The 18,812-nt window shown below is 42.8% G+C and overlaps 2 protein-coding genes across 3 annotated transcripts in view; one reads left to right on the forward strand and one right to left on the reverse strand.

Moving 5' to 3' along the window:
* The first annotated feature begins 4,593 nt into the window (after window positions 1-4,593).
* LOC135574064 (high mobility group protein B2-like) lies at window positions 4,594-6,873 on the forward strand. Its single transcript, XM_065024896.1, has 5 exons — window positions 4,594-4,698; window positions 5,486-5,647; window positions 5,824-5,975; window positions 6,069-6,243; window positions 6,353-6,873. The coding sequence occupies exons 2-5, from the start codon at window positions 5,498-5,500 to the stop codon at window positions 6,518-6,520; spliced, it is 645 nt and encodes a 214-aa protein (XP_064880968.1). The 5' UTR covers window positions 4,594-4,698; window positions 5,486-5,497; the 3' UTR covers window positions 6,521-6,873.
* Window positions 6,874-8,226: 1,353 nt separating this feature from the next.
* LOC115137490 (N-acetylgalactosaminyltransferase 7-like) overlaps window positions 8,227-18,812 on the reverse strand; it is a 31,198-nt gene continuing 20,612 nt past the window's right edge. Inside the window, exons 3-12 of one of the 2 annotated variants that reach the window (XM_029673816.2) lie at window positions 18,464-18,630; window positions 15,295-15,425; window positions 15,008-15,087; window positions 14,471-14,653; window positions 13,205-13,322; window positions 12,832-12,954; window positions 12,071-12,289; window positions 10,320-10,418; window positions 10,102-10,230; window positions 8,227-9,853 (exon numbers count right to left, since the gene is read on the reverse strand). In XM_029673816.2, coding sequence (XP_029529676.1) covers window positions 9,716-9,853; window positions 10,102-10,230; window positions 10,320-10,418; window positions 12,071-12,289; window positions 12,832-12,954; window positions 13,205-13,322; window positions 14,471-14,653; window positions 15,008-15,087; window positions 15,295-15,425; window positions 18,464-18,630 — 1,387 coding nt within the window. In that variant the 3' untranslated portion in view covers window positions 8,227-9,715. Of the gene's footprint in view, window positions 9,854-10,101; window positions 10,231-10,319; window positions 10,419-12,070; window positions 12,290-12,831; window positions 12,955-13,204; window positions 13,323-14,161; window positions 14,345-14,470; window positions 14,654-15,007; window positions 15,088-15,294; window positions 15,426-18,463; window positions 18,631-18,812 lie in introns of both variants that reach the window. The other variant, XM_029673815.2, reaches the window with a different exon arrangement.

Consider the following 18,812-nt stretch of genomic DNA (forward strand, 5'->3'; position numbering starts at 1 on the left):
AAAATGTGAATAACAACGCCAGATCACCTAGACTGGTGGAGCTGTTTAAACAAGTTGCTCTACTGCTCCATGACATCTCCATGTACTTATCCAATGATTTTATGTCAATTACAACACTGTATGTGAGAATATTAATAAACAGATCGGTTTGAGTGTTATTTTGCCTGCAGGCCTTACTTGTTGTATCATGAAACCACCTTAGGTTTCCTCATGTTTCCTTTGTGAGCTTGTTATGTTTCAGTTTGTTGTTGATAAACATGCTTTTGTCAGTCAGTTGCAAAACATCACTGATTCATATTGTTGTAATTAGAAGAGATTGTTCTACTGCTCTATGTAAACAAACTGAATTAAGGCTCTTGAGTGGATAAGATTTATTCACGGATTCACTGTTATTCTCAGTCACTGATAATAGATTCCAGTAACTGTAGAATAGGCCCACAATGAAGGATGTCAAATCGCACAAATGCATCTCACCATTATATATATATAATATATATATATTTTTACCTTTATTTAACTCAGCAAGTCAATTAAGAACAAATTCTTATTTACAATGACGCCTACACCGCCAAACCCGGATGACTTGATCCTGTTGTTCGCCGCCCCTATGGAACTCCCAATTGGAACCAGGGTGTCTGTAGTGAGGCCTCAAGCACTGAGATGTAGTGCCTAGACCGCTGGGCCACTCAGGAGTCCAAAATACTTCACTACTTCAGTCCTGAGTTCAAAGTCAACACACATAAACAACCCATAAACTGCTATCCTGTTTTTTTCCCTATGTCTAAAATCATATACAAGTTGAGACAAATCAATCCACTGTTTGCAATGTAACTCGTGCTTTAAAAACTCAGCACTGAAGATGGTAATTGGAGAGGAACCTGCACTCTCCTGCCACCTTTAATACCTATGTTTGACACCCTGTGGATAAAGTCATCTGCTTCCACAATGAGGATCCAGTGTGAATAGGATCTCGGTCCTGTGAGTATGTGAAAGGGTGTTTTGTCAGTTGGGCCCATTGGTAAACAACTGGGGGCTTACAGTTTTATGCTAATGCTGATGGTCTTGTCAGCTCCTTTTGCTTGTGAGGCTATGTGCTTTTACTATGGGGCTGGGTGAGAACGGCTGTGTTGGTGAGGCTAGAAAGGAAAATTTGAGCATCTACTTTACATCTTTTGTCTTGTGGCCTTATCTTTCATTTGATATCTAACCATTTGGTATGCTATTTGTTCACATTTACTATAGGTTAGCCACAAATTCACCTGTCAATTTTTTTTTACAGTGCTTAATTGTGACTTTCCAATTTGCCCAGCTACTGGTGGTAGGCCTCTGGGGTGGCAGGTAGCCTATCGGTTAAGAGTGTTAGGCCAGTAATCGAAAGGTCACTGGTTTGAATCCCTGTGCCGACTAGATAAAAAATCTGTCTGTGCCCTTGAGCAAGGCACTTAACCCTAATTGCTCCAAGGTTTCCATCAATAATGGCTTATCCTTGGCTGTGAACCCAAGATCCAAGGGTGACTCGGGGGGAATGGGATATGCAAAAAGCAAATTTGTACATGTGTGAAATAGGACCAACCTAATTATAATTAACATGAGTCACTTGTTGGCAAGCGTAAACAAGGGCCTACTATGTCATAAGCATACTACTATGTTGGTGCTATGGAATGAGAATAAACAACTTTACTGTACTGGGAGATCCTTGGACCTTCTAGGAATCTTCCTCTCCAAGTGCAGCTGCTATGGCAGCATTCAACATAGTGGCAACATGGACGCTCAGCCTCATTTACACTTGAGCAGCTGAGGCCTGCAGGAGAAAAGGCACTCACAATAAATCTTGACATACAACCCCAACAACTCTGTTTACTTTTTCTCCTCCTGACACACTTAAACCGGTTTGAGCTGAACTGCTCCTGTTCTGCTGTGGCCCTGGCTGTGAGAAAGCAAAACAGAACAGGAGGAATGAAGCAGGGTTGTGACTTGATGGAGTACAGCTACGACCGGAAGTTACTTTTTCAAAAGCATAACCGTTAGCAGAGCATTATAGCTAACCTCTAACCCTTTTTCTAACCTTCCTAAATCCCCTAACCTGCTACCTTAATTCTCCTGAACCTGCTGAATAAATTCTCCTAACCTGCTACGAAAAAAGTCACTTCAGGTTGTAATTGTATAGGCTACCACCTAGTTTCTACCATGAAGCAGCCTGACTGACAGAACAACAGTGAAGACGGCTGAACATTGTTAATGCTAGCAACAAAGTAGGCCCTTTTAATTTTTCAAGAGAAGTGCCATAGGTTTGTTTTAGGCTTACACTCTTACAAAAATTGTTCCAAAATGGTTCTTTGGCTGTCCCCATAGGAGAACCCTTTTTTTTATTTTTTTTATTTTTTATTTCACCTTTATTTAACCAGGTAGGCTAGTTGAGAACAAGTTCTCATTTGCAACTGCGACCTGGCCAAGATAAAGCATAGCAGTGTGAACAGACAACACAGAGTTACACATGGAGTAAACAATTAACAAGTCAATAACACAGTAGAAAAAAATGGGCAGTCTATATACAATGTGTGCAAAAGGCATGAGGAGGTAGGCGAATGGTTCCAGGTAGAACTATTTGGGGTTATATGTAGAACCCTCTACATGGAACTCAAAAGGGATCTAACTGGAACCAAAAAGGGTTCTTCAAAGGGTTCTCCTATGGGGACAGCCAAAGAACGTGTTTAGGTTCTAGGTAGCACCTTTTTCCGAAGAGTGTAGAGCAAGGAGAAGTTCTCCATAAATTATTTAGACATTGGACTACTACTTTAATGTAGTAAATCTAGAAAGCTGACCACAACAATTGACCACCAAGCTCGAGCTCGCCACACACCTGGACTAATTAGTTATAAAATGGGTACATGTATTGCTGATGCATCAAAATAGCTCAGGTATGTTGCCTAATAGGTCTATCTGAAATTGCAGCTAAGGACATGGGGACAGTAGCTAGCAAACACACATTGATTATGTGATAATGTACATCAATTTGTGAGAATAAACATACTTGTCTGTAGTGTTGATTGCTGCACTGATTGATTAGGGGAAATTATCATGCTGGCTGCAACCTGGTCTCAGAGCATTACGTATGATTCTGTACCCTCTATATGGTATGATATGTTTACTTTCGTATGGTATGTATTTGTGGATGTCCATCACCCATTTTGTATGATATGTTACACGTTACAATTCATATTATATTTAACAAATGCAAACGTACAATATGTTACGAATTTGTGAAATGAATATGTGAAACATACAATATGTTATGAATTAGCAAAGCATATGATATACTATGCATTCTAGCTAGGTGGCAAGGTGACTAATGTTAGCTAGTTGGCTGACGTTAGCTAAGCTAGGGTTAGGGTTTCGCTTAGAGTTAGGTTAAAGTTAGGTTAGCTAAAAGGGTTTTAAGGTTAGGTTTGGGGAAGGGTTAGCTAACATTCTAAGTAGTTGCAAAGTAGCTAAAAAGTAGTACATAGTTGAAAAGTTGCTAATTAGCTAAAATGCTGAAGTTATCCATGATGAAATTGAACTCACAACCTTTTGTGAGTTGCTAGACTTTCGCATTATACCCTACCCATTTTTGCCGTAAGCTATAATGTGCTTATGTAAGCATATCAAAATAAACATCATACCAATTTGAGTAATCCGGATTTGAATGTACTATTCTACGTCTAGTCTATGAGACCAGGCTGCAACAATAGGCTAGGCTAGGCTATAGGCTTAACTAGGCTATATAAAGCTACTACTCGGCCAATATTGCAATGATATCCTGATTTAAGACTGTTTGAAAACAAAAGCTTCAGTCGCGTGGCGTGGCTTTACATCGCTACAGTGTCTGCGGCTCGGTAGTACAACACAAAGCGTGGGAGCACACTGGGGTCGCATCTGCACGCAGTTGACAGCTGTTCCCCTGCTAGCCTTTGTGCTCTTGTCCTGCGGTTATGGTGGAGCTTGCTTTTACATTTCTGACTGGCTAGATGGACACTTGCACATGGAAACATTTGAGCATTTATAGGAGCTCAGGCAAAACGTATCAATGGCTGTGTGGGGTCTGTCTGTAGTAACGTTGTAACACTGTCTGAAATATTGAAAACGTTTTACACCTTTACATGAATACATAGTTTGGCTTAATTTTGCGTTTTTATTTTCACCAATAACTGTTAATTTCTATTGTTTCCTAAATTATCTGACAGGCTAGCAGTGGCAACGGATCCTGTTAATATGATCCTTGGGTCGTCACTACCAGTCCCATTGCAGTTAACATTTTAAATAGTTACGGTAGGTTAATAGGTAAGGTTAAGGTAGGGACGTCCCAATGATCTTGGTGAGAACGGGCATTCAACACACAACCAACCCCCTTCAAAGCGTTTAGGCTTTTGGCGCCGTCTATTTTAAATCCCCACTCCGGCCAATCACATGAGTTTGCCATTGAGCCGCCACAGACAACCATGATAGTCTCAAAATATAGACCTTCAGCCAATCCAAACACCGTTCATGCCCTTGGGTCCCAGATTCAAATTGAAATGCGTAATTTCAGCCAACCGTATATGACAAGCGGGAGGAGCTCTAAAAACATTTAATCAAGTTTGTGCGAACTGTCTCCCACTCACAAAACAGTGCGAAGGACTTTACATTGGCACTCATTGTATTTGTGTGGCTGGATAATAGGTGAGTAAGGGAACTTCTACGCCTATCAAATCTTTCGTGATTTTCTACATGTAAAGTTTGTTTTTGGAATGCTTTTGAACATAAGACAAAACCTCTCAAATGCTTACTGAAGAATATATGTTGTAAACTTATTTTACTCAACTAAGCCAGCGAAGTTGTGAAGCGCGCTGTGATGCAGTTGCTATTTAGCTGGCTAACTTGATGCCTTAACAGATTTTTTAATAATGTATTGTTCTGGTCGTAGCCTAGAATGTTCAGTATGATAAGGAACATTTTGAAGATGTTTTCCGCCCAGAAAATACTTTTTGGGTACTTCTTTCAGACATAACATGCTAACATCGTGCTAGGTAGTTGGCGATGTTGCACGATGCATTCCATACTTGCTGCCATTGAGCTAGCCTAGCTAGCGTCGTTCCTAGACTTAACTTTGATCAGCCTTGCAGAAATGGTTTAGGTAACCTTTCGGTGTTTATTTATGACTAACGGGTATCCTTCTGATGACCAATTTATCAACGAATAAATTATTTGATCCTACTTATTGCATTTTTTGGAGACTTGGTTTAGGCGGGAAACAAAATGGAGGGACGCTTATTGTCCTAGCCTTGTAGCCACAATGAAGCAGGAACTCAATCGGATTAGCGCTGTTTCGCGTCCTTGGGCTGTCCGTGGAGTGGTTTGTGGGTCGTTTACTCGGTGGTACCATCCGAATACATACCTTTAACGGTATTTATGTATTTTCAGATGTTATTACATTTTTTTGTTTAATGTTTTTTTTTCCCTTTTTCAGAATATAGCAGCCATGCCGGGTAAAGATCCTAATAAGCCGAAGGGAAAGACTTCTTCCTATGCGTTCTTTGTTGCGACGTGCCGGGAAGAACACAAGAAAAAACACCCAGGAACTTCAGTGAACTTTTCCGAGTTCTCAAAGAAATGCTCAGAGAGGTGGAGGGTAAGTTCTGACTGAGCGGCCGCCATGTAAAAGTTGTTTTTTTCCGGGGGGCAAGGGGCGGGGCAAAGCGTGATGACGAAACCGTTAGCAAGTCAATGTATCAAATGGTGGGGATTTGTCCGCAACATGGATGCTTCAATGAGTGGTGTGACTAATGAAGTTTTTCCCTTTTCCAGACCATGTCTGCAAAAGAGAAGGTGAAGTTTGAGGACATGGCCAAGGGTGACAAAGTCCGTTATGACAAGGACATGAAGGGTTATGTGCCCCCCAAGGGATCTAAGGCAGCAGGAAAGAGAAAGAAGGACCCCAATGCCCCCAAGAGGCCACCGTAAGTACTCCACTTATACAACTGTATCGATTTCTGTAGCGTTCTGTTCCGATTTTTGAACTAAATGTGTTCTCAACATTCTATCCCCGATAGTTCTGCATTTTTCGTGTTCTGTGCTGAACACCGTGGAAGAATCAAGGCTGATAACCCAGGCATGGGCATTGGAGACATCGCCAAGCAGCTGGGTCTGCTGTGGGGCAAGCAGACTCCCAAAGACAAGCAGCCACACGAAGCAAAGGCCGCCAAGCTGAAGGAGAAGTATGAGAAGGTAAGGTCCACTCCAGAACCACTTCAACTCTCACTTATCATTACCGACTAGAACTGTTGTAGGTCACGAAAATTAAGTCTATTTTTGTTAACTGAATTGTTTGTTGTAGGATGTTGCTGCCTACAAGGCTAAGGGAGGCGCAGGTGCAACTGCTAAGAGTGGCCCCGGCAGGCCAGCTGTTGGCAAGAAGGCAGCGCCCATGGATGATGATGACGATGATGATGACGAAGAGGAGGATGATGACGAGGAAGAGGATGATGACGAGGATGACGACTAAACTGCCTGGAAACTTGAGCTGGAGTATTTGCAAAACAATGTGAACCTGACAATGTAACATTTATAGCATTTTGGATTTTTCAGAACATGTACAGTGATGTGCAATGGCTGCAATAATGCATACAGGGGTCATATTGTGCTGTCTTGTAAATGAACAGCTCTTATTCTCAAAGCACTGCTTGTTTTGTCTTTGGATGGTGGCATGTTCTTTTCCGCCCTATATTGATATCGTTTCCACTGCCGTTTTTTAAGAAATGCAAGGAAAAATGTGTAGACGTTTGCGACCCATTTTTAATGTGGAGTTTCAGTGTAGAATGATTTCTTTTTATAATAAAAATTTGTTTTGTATATTGATTAACTTCCTTGCCTTGTTGACAAGTTTAGAGATGTGATTAGACAACTAGTCCAATTCAGAATTATTCCCCCTTCTCCACGCCCCACTAACTGGGCTTTTAGATCTGATCATTTAAAAGCCCACGTGGTAGAAAATATCTGAATTGGCTGTGTAAAAGTAGCCAAATGTACTCCATGTTGGTTAGCTACTAGTTTCAAGGTAGTGACCTATTAAATTGCACTAAAACTTCATTGGTATAGCTTAATAAATGCAACATGTTGGGTTTCATGAGCTGACAAAAGCTAATTTTCTGTGTATTTCTCTACCACCCAGTGAAGGAGCATTTCTCCTTTGCCTAGATAATCTACCTGTCGTGTGGCATATTAAGCAATACATTAAAGGCCACTCAAATGTGCAGTTTGTCAACAATGCCACAAAGTTGAGTGCAGTTGGGCATACCAAGTCTAGCAACCCCTCAAAGTTCGCTTCTCTACATCGTGTGGGAAAGGGGTTTGCTGATGTCAGCTGGGTTATGGGTAGGCATAAGCTAGACAATTAACTGCATTTATCAATGGTAATTTGCATGCACAGATACTGATAAGATCAAGGCCCATTATCGTGCCATGTTTCAACATGATGCAAGGATCTGTCCCAGTTTAATGGCCTGCAAAAAAATCACACCAAATACTGACTGATTTTCTGATCCATGCCCTTAAGGTATACTGACCAACTGATGCATATCTGTACTCCCAGTCATGAAATGCATTTATATTGACTTATTTCCTTCTACTGTAAAATTGTAGAAATTGAGTTTTACCTGTATTTAGCTAGGCAGGTCAGTTAAGAACAAATTCTTATGTTCAATGATGGCCTAGGAACAGTTAACTGCCTTGTTCAGGGGCAGAACGACAGATTTTTACCACGTCAGCTCGGGGATTCGATCTTGCAACCTTTCGGTTACCTGCCGCAAGGTTGACTTTCACCTTTGGTTGTAGACCTGGTTACCAGCTAACAAGTCAATAGGGCACAGATGGTCTGAGGGAAATGCATGTCTTAAATCTACTGCAGTTGGAGTGGTTGACATATGGCCAGACAGGGTCGAGGCATTTTCTTTTGGATAGATAACATACAAATGAGACCATGTTTATCTGGGGGAGGGGGGAGGACCCCAAAATCTGGGGGATTTAGCTATAGACATTGGATTTCGTGTAATCAGACCTGAACACAATGTTGAAGGTTCAAAAGATACATGAATACCATAGGCCTATCGCAACATCGCTGCAATTGAGCGCAATAAAAAAGGCCCCTATTATGCAATTTGGAGAAATACACATCTCTATAAAATTGTAATTTCAAAGGAAAAGGGGCAAAAGTCATTGGTAAAAAGGTTCAATTTATTGCCATGAGTACAGTTCGAGCCAATATTTTTTTATAAGTTAGATATGTACACCTTCATCCAAGGCTCACTGCATAGTGCTATGTTTTAGAAATAAAACTATTTACATGATAAAAAATGCATACATATCACATCATACCCCAAAGAAAACACATTTTCATAATTTTGCTTTGAACAAATTGGTTGCTTTGCAGTCATCATTCAACATTTACATACCAAGCTGGAAATATATAAAAAAATAAAAACAAACCCTTTCTTTATATAGCCATTTGAAATTCACCAGTTAGAGCCAACATGTTAAATTCAAGCTTTTGGAATTTCACTGTGCCTAAGACCAACATCATTGAAGTAGTAAGTCCTTTCAAAACATCCAGTGTTCATTCTTAACCATGATTCATGAGTGGACTTATCCATCTAGCCTGGTCCCAGATCTGTTTGTGCTTTCTTGCCAATTAAACACCTATGGGTCATTGTACAAACAGATCTGAGACCAGGTTATAATCCATTGCAGTTTTCAAAAACATAGTATTCTTAAAACCCTAGCTAGTGGGCAGTTTATTACACGACTACTAGAAGTGGTTTTGAATTGTTGAATGTACAATTCTGCACATTGATTAATGAATCCTCCACCAATGTTTTTTTACAGTTAGAAAAATTCTCAGACCCCTGAGTAATAGCCCAAAGACCCCAATAAGATGTAAAAACCGAGAGAAGAGCAAGAACGTGTAAACATCTACAACTGAAAAAATTTCCATTATCCAAGTGTGTGTAGGGAGGAGTATCTTCCGTGGGACATGGTTGAGAGAGCACAGTATCCCCTATATAGTGCATTGCTTTTGACCAGGGCCCATAGGCAGGGCCGTCATTTCAGCTAAACCTACAAAATTTAAACTAAAAAGCTATTTGGAGACAGCGAAAACAAGAAAAATGTACTCATCATCACCTTAGTTGTAGCTTCATTCCCAACAGTCAATAAGGGACTTAACTTTCTACAAACATGTCATACAGCAAGTAGTTGCTAAGCACTAGCTCGGCACCAGAATTAAAAATGAGTTGAGTTCCACGTGAAGTCAAAAGTGCAGTTTCATAGCCATCTACAGCAATCTTCCACCTCCGCACTGTTTTAAGATAAAAACTACCTCAGCTCAATGTGCTCTATCCTACCGGTCTTTCCCACCCGCTCAGAAGCCTGCCAGCTATTCCCTCTTAAACTGCATTTGCCATTTAATGGGGATTGGAATGACTTTAGTAGCCCATTTTAAAATAGTTGGTGTATGTTGACTGCCATACACAATTGACGCCACTGCCCATAGGGCTCTGGAAGTAGTGCACTATATAGGGAAATAGTATGCCATTTTGGACGTACACAACCTCAATGCAGCAGACAGTTGAAGTGCAGTGTTCGATGCCCTATCCTGTCGAGTGAGTTCCAGTTGGAGTAAAATACCCTCTCTGGGGCCGTAGCTTTAAACCGCTACAATATTGTTCATCTCCCACTTTTGTGTGCTTTTGCTGGTGTCACAGTCTGCGATGAAGACCTTGTGGAGGACGTCCGACCGGTCCAGGCACCTCCCCGTGGGGACGTGGGTGAACCTGTGGAGGTCCTGGGAGGGAAACGAAACAGTGAGTTCACTTACACGACATATACCCTCACACATACATGCTAATAAGCTATGTTCAGCAGTACCATCTCAAGCTGTAGCGTGATAGGAAAAAAACTCAATACTGTATTGGTAACAAGGACGGATTCTCTTTCCAACGGTTTACCACATCTTATGAAGCAATCATATATTGAAACAATGGCACCAATCTAACGAGGTTCTTATATATGAAGTTAGATGCAGCTGCATACCTTGAAGTATCTCCACTCTGTGTTCTCGTTCATGTTACAGTGTGTAACGATCACCGCCGACCCGTCTGGTCCTTTCGTCAAACACTGGTCATACTGCATGAGCTGGTTGGCTTCATTTATCCTGAAAAGCTACAAGAGGTGATTTATCAGTAAATGAGGAATAATGTTTAGGAATAAATAAAGTCTATAATCCCAAATGACACAAAGAGTCTTCTGACCTGGTTCCCACCCATTCTGTGACAGGGTCCAATCTCCACGTTGCCTCCGTTGGTGTGTCCCATACTGTCAATGCAGTAGCTGGTCTCATATCCACGGACCTGGAACAAAGCAATAATGTTCACTATACATTCCAAATGCACATACTTGTGTGTATATGTAGTGTATGGAACACCCCTTCAAATGAGTGGATTTGACTTTCAGCCAAACCTGATGCTGACAGGTGTATAAAATCATGCACTGCCATGCAATCTCCATAGCCAAATATTGGCAGTAGAATGGCCTTCCTGAAGAGCTCAGTGACTTTCAACATGGCACCGTTATAGGATGCCACCTTTCCAACAAGTCAGAGCTTCTCCAGTCAATTGTAAGTGCTTTTATTTATATACATTTTTTGTTGTACTTTTAACCAGATTTTTCTCCCCAATTTCGTGATAGCCAATTGGTAGTTACAGTCTTGTCCCATTGCTGCATCTCCCCTACGGGCTCGGGAGAGGTGAAGGTCGAGAGCCATGCGTCCTCCGAAACAAGACCCAGCCAAGCCACACTGCTTCTTGACACACTGCTCCCTTAACCCGGAAGCCAGTCGCACCAATGTGTCAGAGGAAACACTTTCCAGCTGGCGATCAAAGTCAGCTTGCAGGTACCTGGCTCGCCACAAGGATTCTTTAGAGCGCGATGGGACAAGGAAATCCTGCCGGCCAAACCCTCCCCTAACCCGGACGACACTGGGCCAATTGTGCACTGCCTCATGGGTGCTGTTATTGTGAAGTGGAAACGTCTATGAGCAACAACGCCTCAGCAGCAAAGTGGTAGGCCAAACAAGCTCACAGAACGGGACCGACGAGTTGCAACGCTATCGAGTTCCAAACTGCCTCTGGAAGTAACGTCAGCACAATAACTGTTCGTCGGGATCTTCATGAAATGGTTTTCCATGGCCGAGCAGCAACACACAAGTCTAAGATCACCATGCGCAATGCCAAGCGTCGGCTGGAGTGGTATAAAACTCGCCGCCATGGGACTCTGGAGCAGAGGAAACACGTTTTCTGGAGCCATGAATCAGGCTTCACCATCTGGCAGTCCAACGGACAAATCTAGGTTTGGCAGATGCCAGGAGAACACTACCTGCCTAAATGCATAGTGCCAACTGTCAAGTTTGGTGGAGGAGGTATAATGGTCTGGGGCTGTTTTTCATGGTTTGGGCTAGGCCCATTAGTCCCAGTAAAGGGAAATCTTAACGCTACAGCATACAACATTCTAGATGGTTCTGTGTTTCCAACCTCGTATCAACAGTTTTGGGAAGGCCCTTTCCTGTTTCAGCATGACAATGCCCCCCGTGCACAAAGTGAGGTACATACAGAAATATTTTTTCGAGATCGATGTGGAAGAACTTCACTGGCCTGCACAGAGCCCTAACCTCAACCCCATCGAACATCTTTGGGATGAATTGGAACGCCAACTGCAAGCCAGGCCTAATCACCCACCCTCACTAATGCTCGTGGCTGAATGGAAGCAAGTCCCCGCAGCAACGTTCCAACATCTAGTGGAAAGCCTTCCCAGAAGAGTGGAGGCTGTTATAGCAGGGGACAAACTCCACTAATTGGCCATGATGTTGGAATAAGATGTTCAACGAGCAGGTGTCCACATACTTTTGGTCATGTAGCGGACAGTAACACACTACTCCTCAACAGATGCATACTATTGTGTAGTATGAATAAACTAAAAACTAAATATGGACTATACTTTAGCCTACCTCTCCCCACTCCACATTTTTGGGGGGCAGTGGGTAGTTCATGGGGATGTCATAGGCAATTTCTTCCATGAACCACTTGAAGCTCTTGCACCGGTGCTCCTCTCTGAACTTCTTGAGCTGGCTGATGTCCCCGTAGGCCAGGGTGAGGGTCTCCGGCCGGCTTGCGTAGAAGTAGTCCTTGTAGTCGTCCCACCAAACCTCCACCACACGCACATAGTTCTGAAGCAGGGAGGATCAGAATAAAACACCAATTATTAGTTTCCATGAAGGACAACACCCCTTGAAGGATATCAGTCAGTCAATCTATATGCTACTTCTCATATGGTGTTTTTCCGTAAGATTGCTGATGTTTTATGATACAATACAGATGACCGATACATATGATGATATCCATATAATTAATTCACTACTGACCATTTGATAAGCGGCTGTAGGCCTACATGAACTATGCTTAGCACAGTATATCATTCAATCTAGTCACACTTGTAGACATTTGAAACTGGCTGAACCATATTAGTTTACAAGGATAAATCCAAGTAAATAAGCAGACGGTGCCAGGTCAGCTCAAAGGAGCCAAGAAAAGCTGCCAGGGATTTGCCAGAGTGGGCTAGCCTGGTCCCAGATCTGTTTGTGTTGTCCTGCCAACTCTTACAGTCATTGTGACAATCACCATAGGAGTTGGAAAGAGATTGAAAGCAGATCTGGGAGCAGGCTAAGAGGGGCAGCCTGGGTGCTTAGTTTGACAGACTTGGCACACTGACCTTAAGTGTGGGCGAGGAGCCAACGTGGGCAGGGGGTGGGTTGCCCTGCCAGCCCTGTAGGCGGTAGATATGGCCCACGCGGGAGCACGGCACAAAGAGCAGCTGGCCACCACACTGCCAGATCTGGGATCAGATCAGGACAATAGAACATGCTGGAGTTACACAGATGGTACATAGAAAGCTGAAAATACAACAGTATACTAGTACAATAGAGAGACAACATAGTTGAAATTCACAGCAAATAAATAACAGCTACTAATCATTATGCATGATTAGTAACAGTATCAATACAGGACCAAACAATAGCCCAAGTATTTTATTATGTGAAATCTTTCCTAGATGATTGAGAGCTTTAGGTGGTCTTAGTGTTTACCTTATAGGATATCTCAAAGTTCTCCCCTCCCCAGATCTGCAGTCCTGGGTCATAGAGGCCCAGCTCAAAGAAGAAGTCCCTCTCAATGGCAAACAGACCCCCAGCCATGGCAGGAGACCTGAGAAAGGCCCAAAACTACATTACCCACAATCCACAGGAGTCTCATCCAGAGAGAGGGACAAGAGCTAAAATGTAGTAGGGAAGAAGGTGGATAAATGATGAAATAGGGAGAAACATAAGCATTATGACAAAAAGAGTGAACAAGAACATTGACCCAAAGAGTGCTCCCAAACAATCCTTAATGTCAAATGACCAAATATCATGCTAGCCATCGAAGGTGACACATTACGGACTTATCTTCTCAAACAATAGAAAAACGTGGTAGGATACATGATAGGATACCGAGTTGTGGAGAAGACAGAAGAGATTATTTGTGAGGAAATCACACCAAGAAAAACTGAGAAAACTGATGCAGGACATTAGTGAGAGATTTCAAAGAGTTTAATTTCAAAGACTTAAGCGTTGATTTCTGAAGGCACAAGCAGTGGCATCTGTCAAAATTCCTTCCAGGTATCAGAGACGGCTAGCATTCAGGGTTCGGACAAATTGATAATTTTAAATTGGTCCAGGCCATAAGCGTTTCCTCAAGAGCATGAAATTTGGCACTAGAGCAAGTTAGAGAAATTAATAAACCACATTGAGTGCTACAGTTGGTAATTAATGGGTATTACATAGCTTTCTGATTATTGTTACATCTACAGACCACTATATGAGGTAGCACTTGTGTTTCATAGTCAGCATACAGTTATACACTATAGAGAAGTGCCAAGCAGTAGTATGAGCAAGCCAAGGCCAAGCAAATAGTACTGCACATGCAGACAGCATATTGTATAATCTTGTGCCTCAGAGGTTGATGTTGCAAGCAGGGTAGATTTTTTTTTAGTGCCGATAAATTACCGATAGGGCTCAGTTTTAGTTAATCTCTTCTCCTTCTCCCTGCTAGTGAGGGGCACACGCTTCCAGAGCATGCTCCAGTCCCATGCTCCGCGGGCAAAGCCATCCTCGTCCCCTCCCCCTTGTGGGTCAACTCGGAATGTCTGGCCTTCTATGGAGTCTATGAGAGGGACCGTGCACACCGTTCTGGGTAGGGACAGCCGGTGGGGAGATGGAGGGTGGGTTTCATGCATCACACACACACACACACAGGGGGGAAACAAACAATACATCTGGGTTTTAGATGGGCATGGATGGTAGCAGCATGTTTACCGATAAGGCTCAGTCTTATGCTTTCGCTTAGCCTTCTCCCTGCTGGAGAGAGGCACTCTCTTCCACAGCAGGCTCCAGTCCCAGGCTCCCCGGGCCAGCCCGTCCTCATCACCACCTTGCTGGGGCTCTATGGTATAATCACTGCCGTCTATATAATCTATCAGAGGTACAGTGCATACCGTTCTGGAAACAGGCAATGAGAATACACACGTTACAGTGTGGCAGACCACTTTACTAAATGGATATTAATTACTGATCAATATTTAGCATAGATAAACAGTTTTGCATATTCAGCATGGATGGATACACCCATCTATACATTTTCAATACAATTATCTGCACGAGAATTAGGTTGTATATACGTCAATGTATATCACTAGTTATGCTGTGACATAATACAGAGATGTTTCTGGTGGAGAGGATTCATGACCTGCACCGTTCATCGATGGATCAGAATATTTTTCATTATTACAGTAGAACAAGTCATCGTATATGAAGTAGAAATACTCAAAAATCACAGCTGCAGACCACTCATACCTGTCCTTGGATATGGGCGCCACCAGAGGGGCGTACCAGTTGGCAGCAACTTCACAGTGAGCGTCTAAATAGATAAGAACCTATAGACGACAGGACACACACAGTGGCCAAACACGTCAGACACTGGAGAGAACAGTTGCTTGACATAGGAGTTGTTGCCATTCCATACCTTTCCATCTATATGGATGTCAATCTATATTAGTGGCTCCAGATCAATCCATTTATTCCCCCCCTTTGTCTCATCCACACACAGTAAGTGTAGAGGTGATGGAGTAGCTGTAACGTACCTGTCCCAGGGTGGCTACATGGGCTCCTATACTCCTAGCCTGGATGAGGCCCTCTCGCTTCTCATTGCGGTGCAGTTTGACCAGGCCGTTCCACTGCTTAATGTATTCTTCTAGTCTCTCCTTCAGGTGCACTGGAGACAGTGAGATTAAACCTACTGTTAGTGTCGGTAGTCAATCTCCTGTTCACACAGCAAAGACCTTAAAGTCGTCAGCCCTGTTAAAATACTCTAAACCAGAAGGTGACAGAAGCATTGTTTGACACTGAATGTGGGGTGGCAGGGTAGCCTAGTGGTTAGAGCGTTGGACTAGTAACCGGAAGGTTGCAAGTTCAAATCCCCAAGCTGACAAGGTACAAATCTGTTGTTCTGCCCTTGAACAGGCAGTTAACCCACTGTTTCTAGGCCGTCATTGAAAATGCCTAGTTAAATAAAGTTAAATGTCAGTGTGTTGCTAAGTTTATGGTCTAGATTCCAATGTTAGCTAGCTAATGTTGTTATTTTGCAGAAAGCCCTTGTTGATACTAGCCCGAGCTAAATGACAAACAATTAAATTAATTCTCTATAACCCCATACAGCTAGTACCAGCCCTTGGCCAAAAGTTTAACTAGCTAGCTAACGTTATCATCTAGCGAATATGCTAGCTAGCTAGATCTAGCTAGCTCTGTTTCGTTAGCTAGCTAACGTTAACATATTTGCAAGCTAGTACAACATACACCTGTTGCTGACAGGTGTATAAAATTGAGCATAAAGCCATGCAATCTCCACAGACAAAATATTGGCAGTAGAATGGCCTTACTGAAGAGCTCAGTGAATTTCAATGAGGCACTATCATAGGATGTCACCTTTCCAACAAGTCAGTTCAAATTTCTGCCTTGCTAGAGCTGTCCTGGTCAACTGTAGGTTCTGTTATTGTGAAGTGTAAACGTATAGGAGCAACAGCGGCTCAGCCGCAAAGTGGTAGGCCACAAAAGCTCACAGAACGGGACCGCAGTGCTGAAGTGAGTAAAAATCGTCTGTCTTCAGTTGCAACACTCACTACTGAGTTCCAAACAGAAATGGTTTGTCGAGATCGTTGTGGAAGAACTTGACTGGCCTGCACAGAGCCCTGACCTCAATCCCATCAAACACCTTTGGGACAAATTGGAATGTTGACTGCAAGCCAGGCCTAATTACCCAACATCAGTGCCCGACTTAACTAATGCTCGTGGCTGAATGGAAGCAAGTCCCCGCAGCAATGTTCCAAGTGGAAAGCCTTCCCAGAAGAGTGGAGGCTGTTATTGCAGCAATGTGGGGGGACCAACTCCATATTAATACCCATGTTTTTGGAATGAGACGTTCGACGAGCAGGTGTCTATACTTTTGGTAATGTAGTGTAGCTAGCTAAGGACACTGCAGCGAACACAGGCAGCGGTTTCATGGAAACTAATCCATTGTGATTTCCTTATGTCAATATTTGCTCCAGTGGTTATTTAGTGTTGTGTGCATCGAGTCTGTGCACTTAGCTAGCTAACATCTCATAGCCTACATTGCATATGAAGTGTGACTGGCTCATGACATTTAACTGTGGCTGTACGGAGAAAACACCCTCTTCCCATCTTTGTTGTCACTTCTGTTCTCTCTCCCACGTGGGGGTTTGTGCTCTCTGATCGGCTCAAAGTCAAGATGTTGGCCACTGACGAGAATTGCAATTCTACAAGTAAAAACGGCAGGTTCGTCGCTACCGGGAAAGGCACGAAGCAGGTACCGCTTTTGTTGTAGTAAGAAAAGGCACGGCCTACCACTGTGTTAAGTGATCAGCAGCAAGACGGTTTCATGCTTTAACTATAAAGAGATTTCTGTATCGACCCCAGAATAATATTTTATAAACCATAACCTTGAGTTTAATTCCATAACGTCAGAGGTGCAACGACGATGAGCCCCTGGCATTGCTATATATTGCTTGCGGTCTGAGAGTCACAACCTTTATAATTACTTGTGTAATGTCTGTGGATGCCTGCTTTAGAACAAAATGTGCAACAACTGATGTGAAACCTGAGCAATAACATGGCATCTTTCTCCTTCAAAACCTTGTTTCCAATGGCCAGACTATAGCTTTATTGGCAATGAAGTGCTTGTGATAGCATGCAGATGGTTTGGAACACTGTAACAGGCTTTGGTAATAGCAATCAGTAGCAGGCTGCATGCTTAATGAGATGAATTCTCTGAGCTCTTGATGTTTTCATGAAGTCAGTGTCCATTACCCATATTTTGGTGTTGTGGTGCCCCCGCTTCAAGGGAATTACTCAGCCAGCTTTTCACAATGGTGGACTAGGCTCTCACAGTTCTACATCTGAATGGTGGACTAGGCACTCACAGTACAACTGAATGGTGTGCCATTGCTTGGGCAGGGCCTCACAATGCAAGACTAAGGGAGACACTGGGGGCGAAAGGCTGTTCCACTCCAATGCTTTTCATAGCCAGTGATAATTTAGCATGACAATGGCAAAGTGTTGTTGCAGAGCGCTGATTCAATTGCTGGGCGTTTTACTTGGTAATTGGAGTGGGGGTCCCCTGCTAACAGCCAACTGTAGTCATCTACTGGCCTAGCTGAAACAAAGCAGGGTGCTCTTAACCTTAAACCAAGAATTGACATGTTATGCACTAAGGCTTGTATATGAGGAAATGTACAAGTACAGCAGTGAAGCACTGATACACTGCAGCAGAGTGATGTCATGAAGCCTTCTAGTCTAACCTGATTGGCTAATTCAAAATGGAACAAACAAGTCATTTCGCAGACACTCTTATCCAGAGCGACTTAGTGCATTGATCTTAAGGTAGCTAGGTGGGACAACCACATATTTTTTATTGATTTATTTTACCTTTATTTAACTAGGCAAGTCAGTTAAGAACAAATTCTTATTTTCAATGACGGCCTAGGAACAGTGGGTTAACTGCCTGTTCAGGGGCAGAACGACAGATTTGTACCTTGTCAGCTCGGGGATTCGAACGTGCAACCTTCCGGTTACTAGTCCAACGCTCTAACCACTAGGCTACCCCCACAGTAAGTAGATCAATAAAGTAGCTGTCAGCAAAGTCAGAGCTAGTAAGGGGGCGAGCGTTAGTTCATAAGACAATATTGGTACAAAGACAAAACCCTGTGTTGTAATTACTAGTACTCAAACCAATGCTACCTTTGTTGCTGAAGTCGTCGATCATGACGATCTCGGCCAGGTATCGTCTGGGCGTTCTCTTGATGACGCTGTGAACCGTCCTCATCAGGGTGGACCAGCCCTCGTTGTGAAACACGATGATGACACTGGACGTCAACAGGTTGTCGTCATAGTGCCAGTACTTACACCTACAGTAGGAGGAGAAGAAGAATTAAAATGGCTGTAGGCATATATACTGTACATGTAGTGAATAACAGGGAATATTTACATAGCTTAGGCTAGTTAACCCACTGTTCCTAGGCCGTCATTGAAAACAAGAATTTGTTCTTATCTGACTTGCCTAGTTAAATAAAGGTAAAATAAAATTTTA

Source organism: Oncorhynchus nerka, linkage group LG11 (assembly GCF_034236695.1).
Source record: "Oncorhynchus nerka isolate Pitt River linkage group LG11, Oner_Uvic_2.0, whole genome shotgun sequence".
Lineage (NCBI taxonomy): Eukaryota > Metazoa > Chordata > Actinopteri > Salmoniformes > Salmonidae > Oncorhynchus > Oncorhynchus nerka.

Bases quoted from the DNA above. Each gene is read 5' to 3' on its own strand.
- LOC135574064 (XM_065024896.1), top strand. From the start codon at position 5,498: ATGCCGGGTAAAGATCCTAATAAGCCGAAGGGAAAGACTTCTTCCTAT. The intron at 5,976-6,068 runs GTAAGTACTCCA...TATCCCCGATAG, and splicing joins AATGCCCCCAAGAGGCCACC to TTCTGCATTTTTCGTGTTCT. The intron at 6,244-6,352 runs GTAAGGTCCACT...TGTTTGTTGTAG, and splicing joins TGAAGGAGAAGTATGAGAAG to GATGTTGCTGCCTACAAGGC.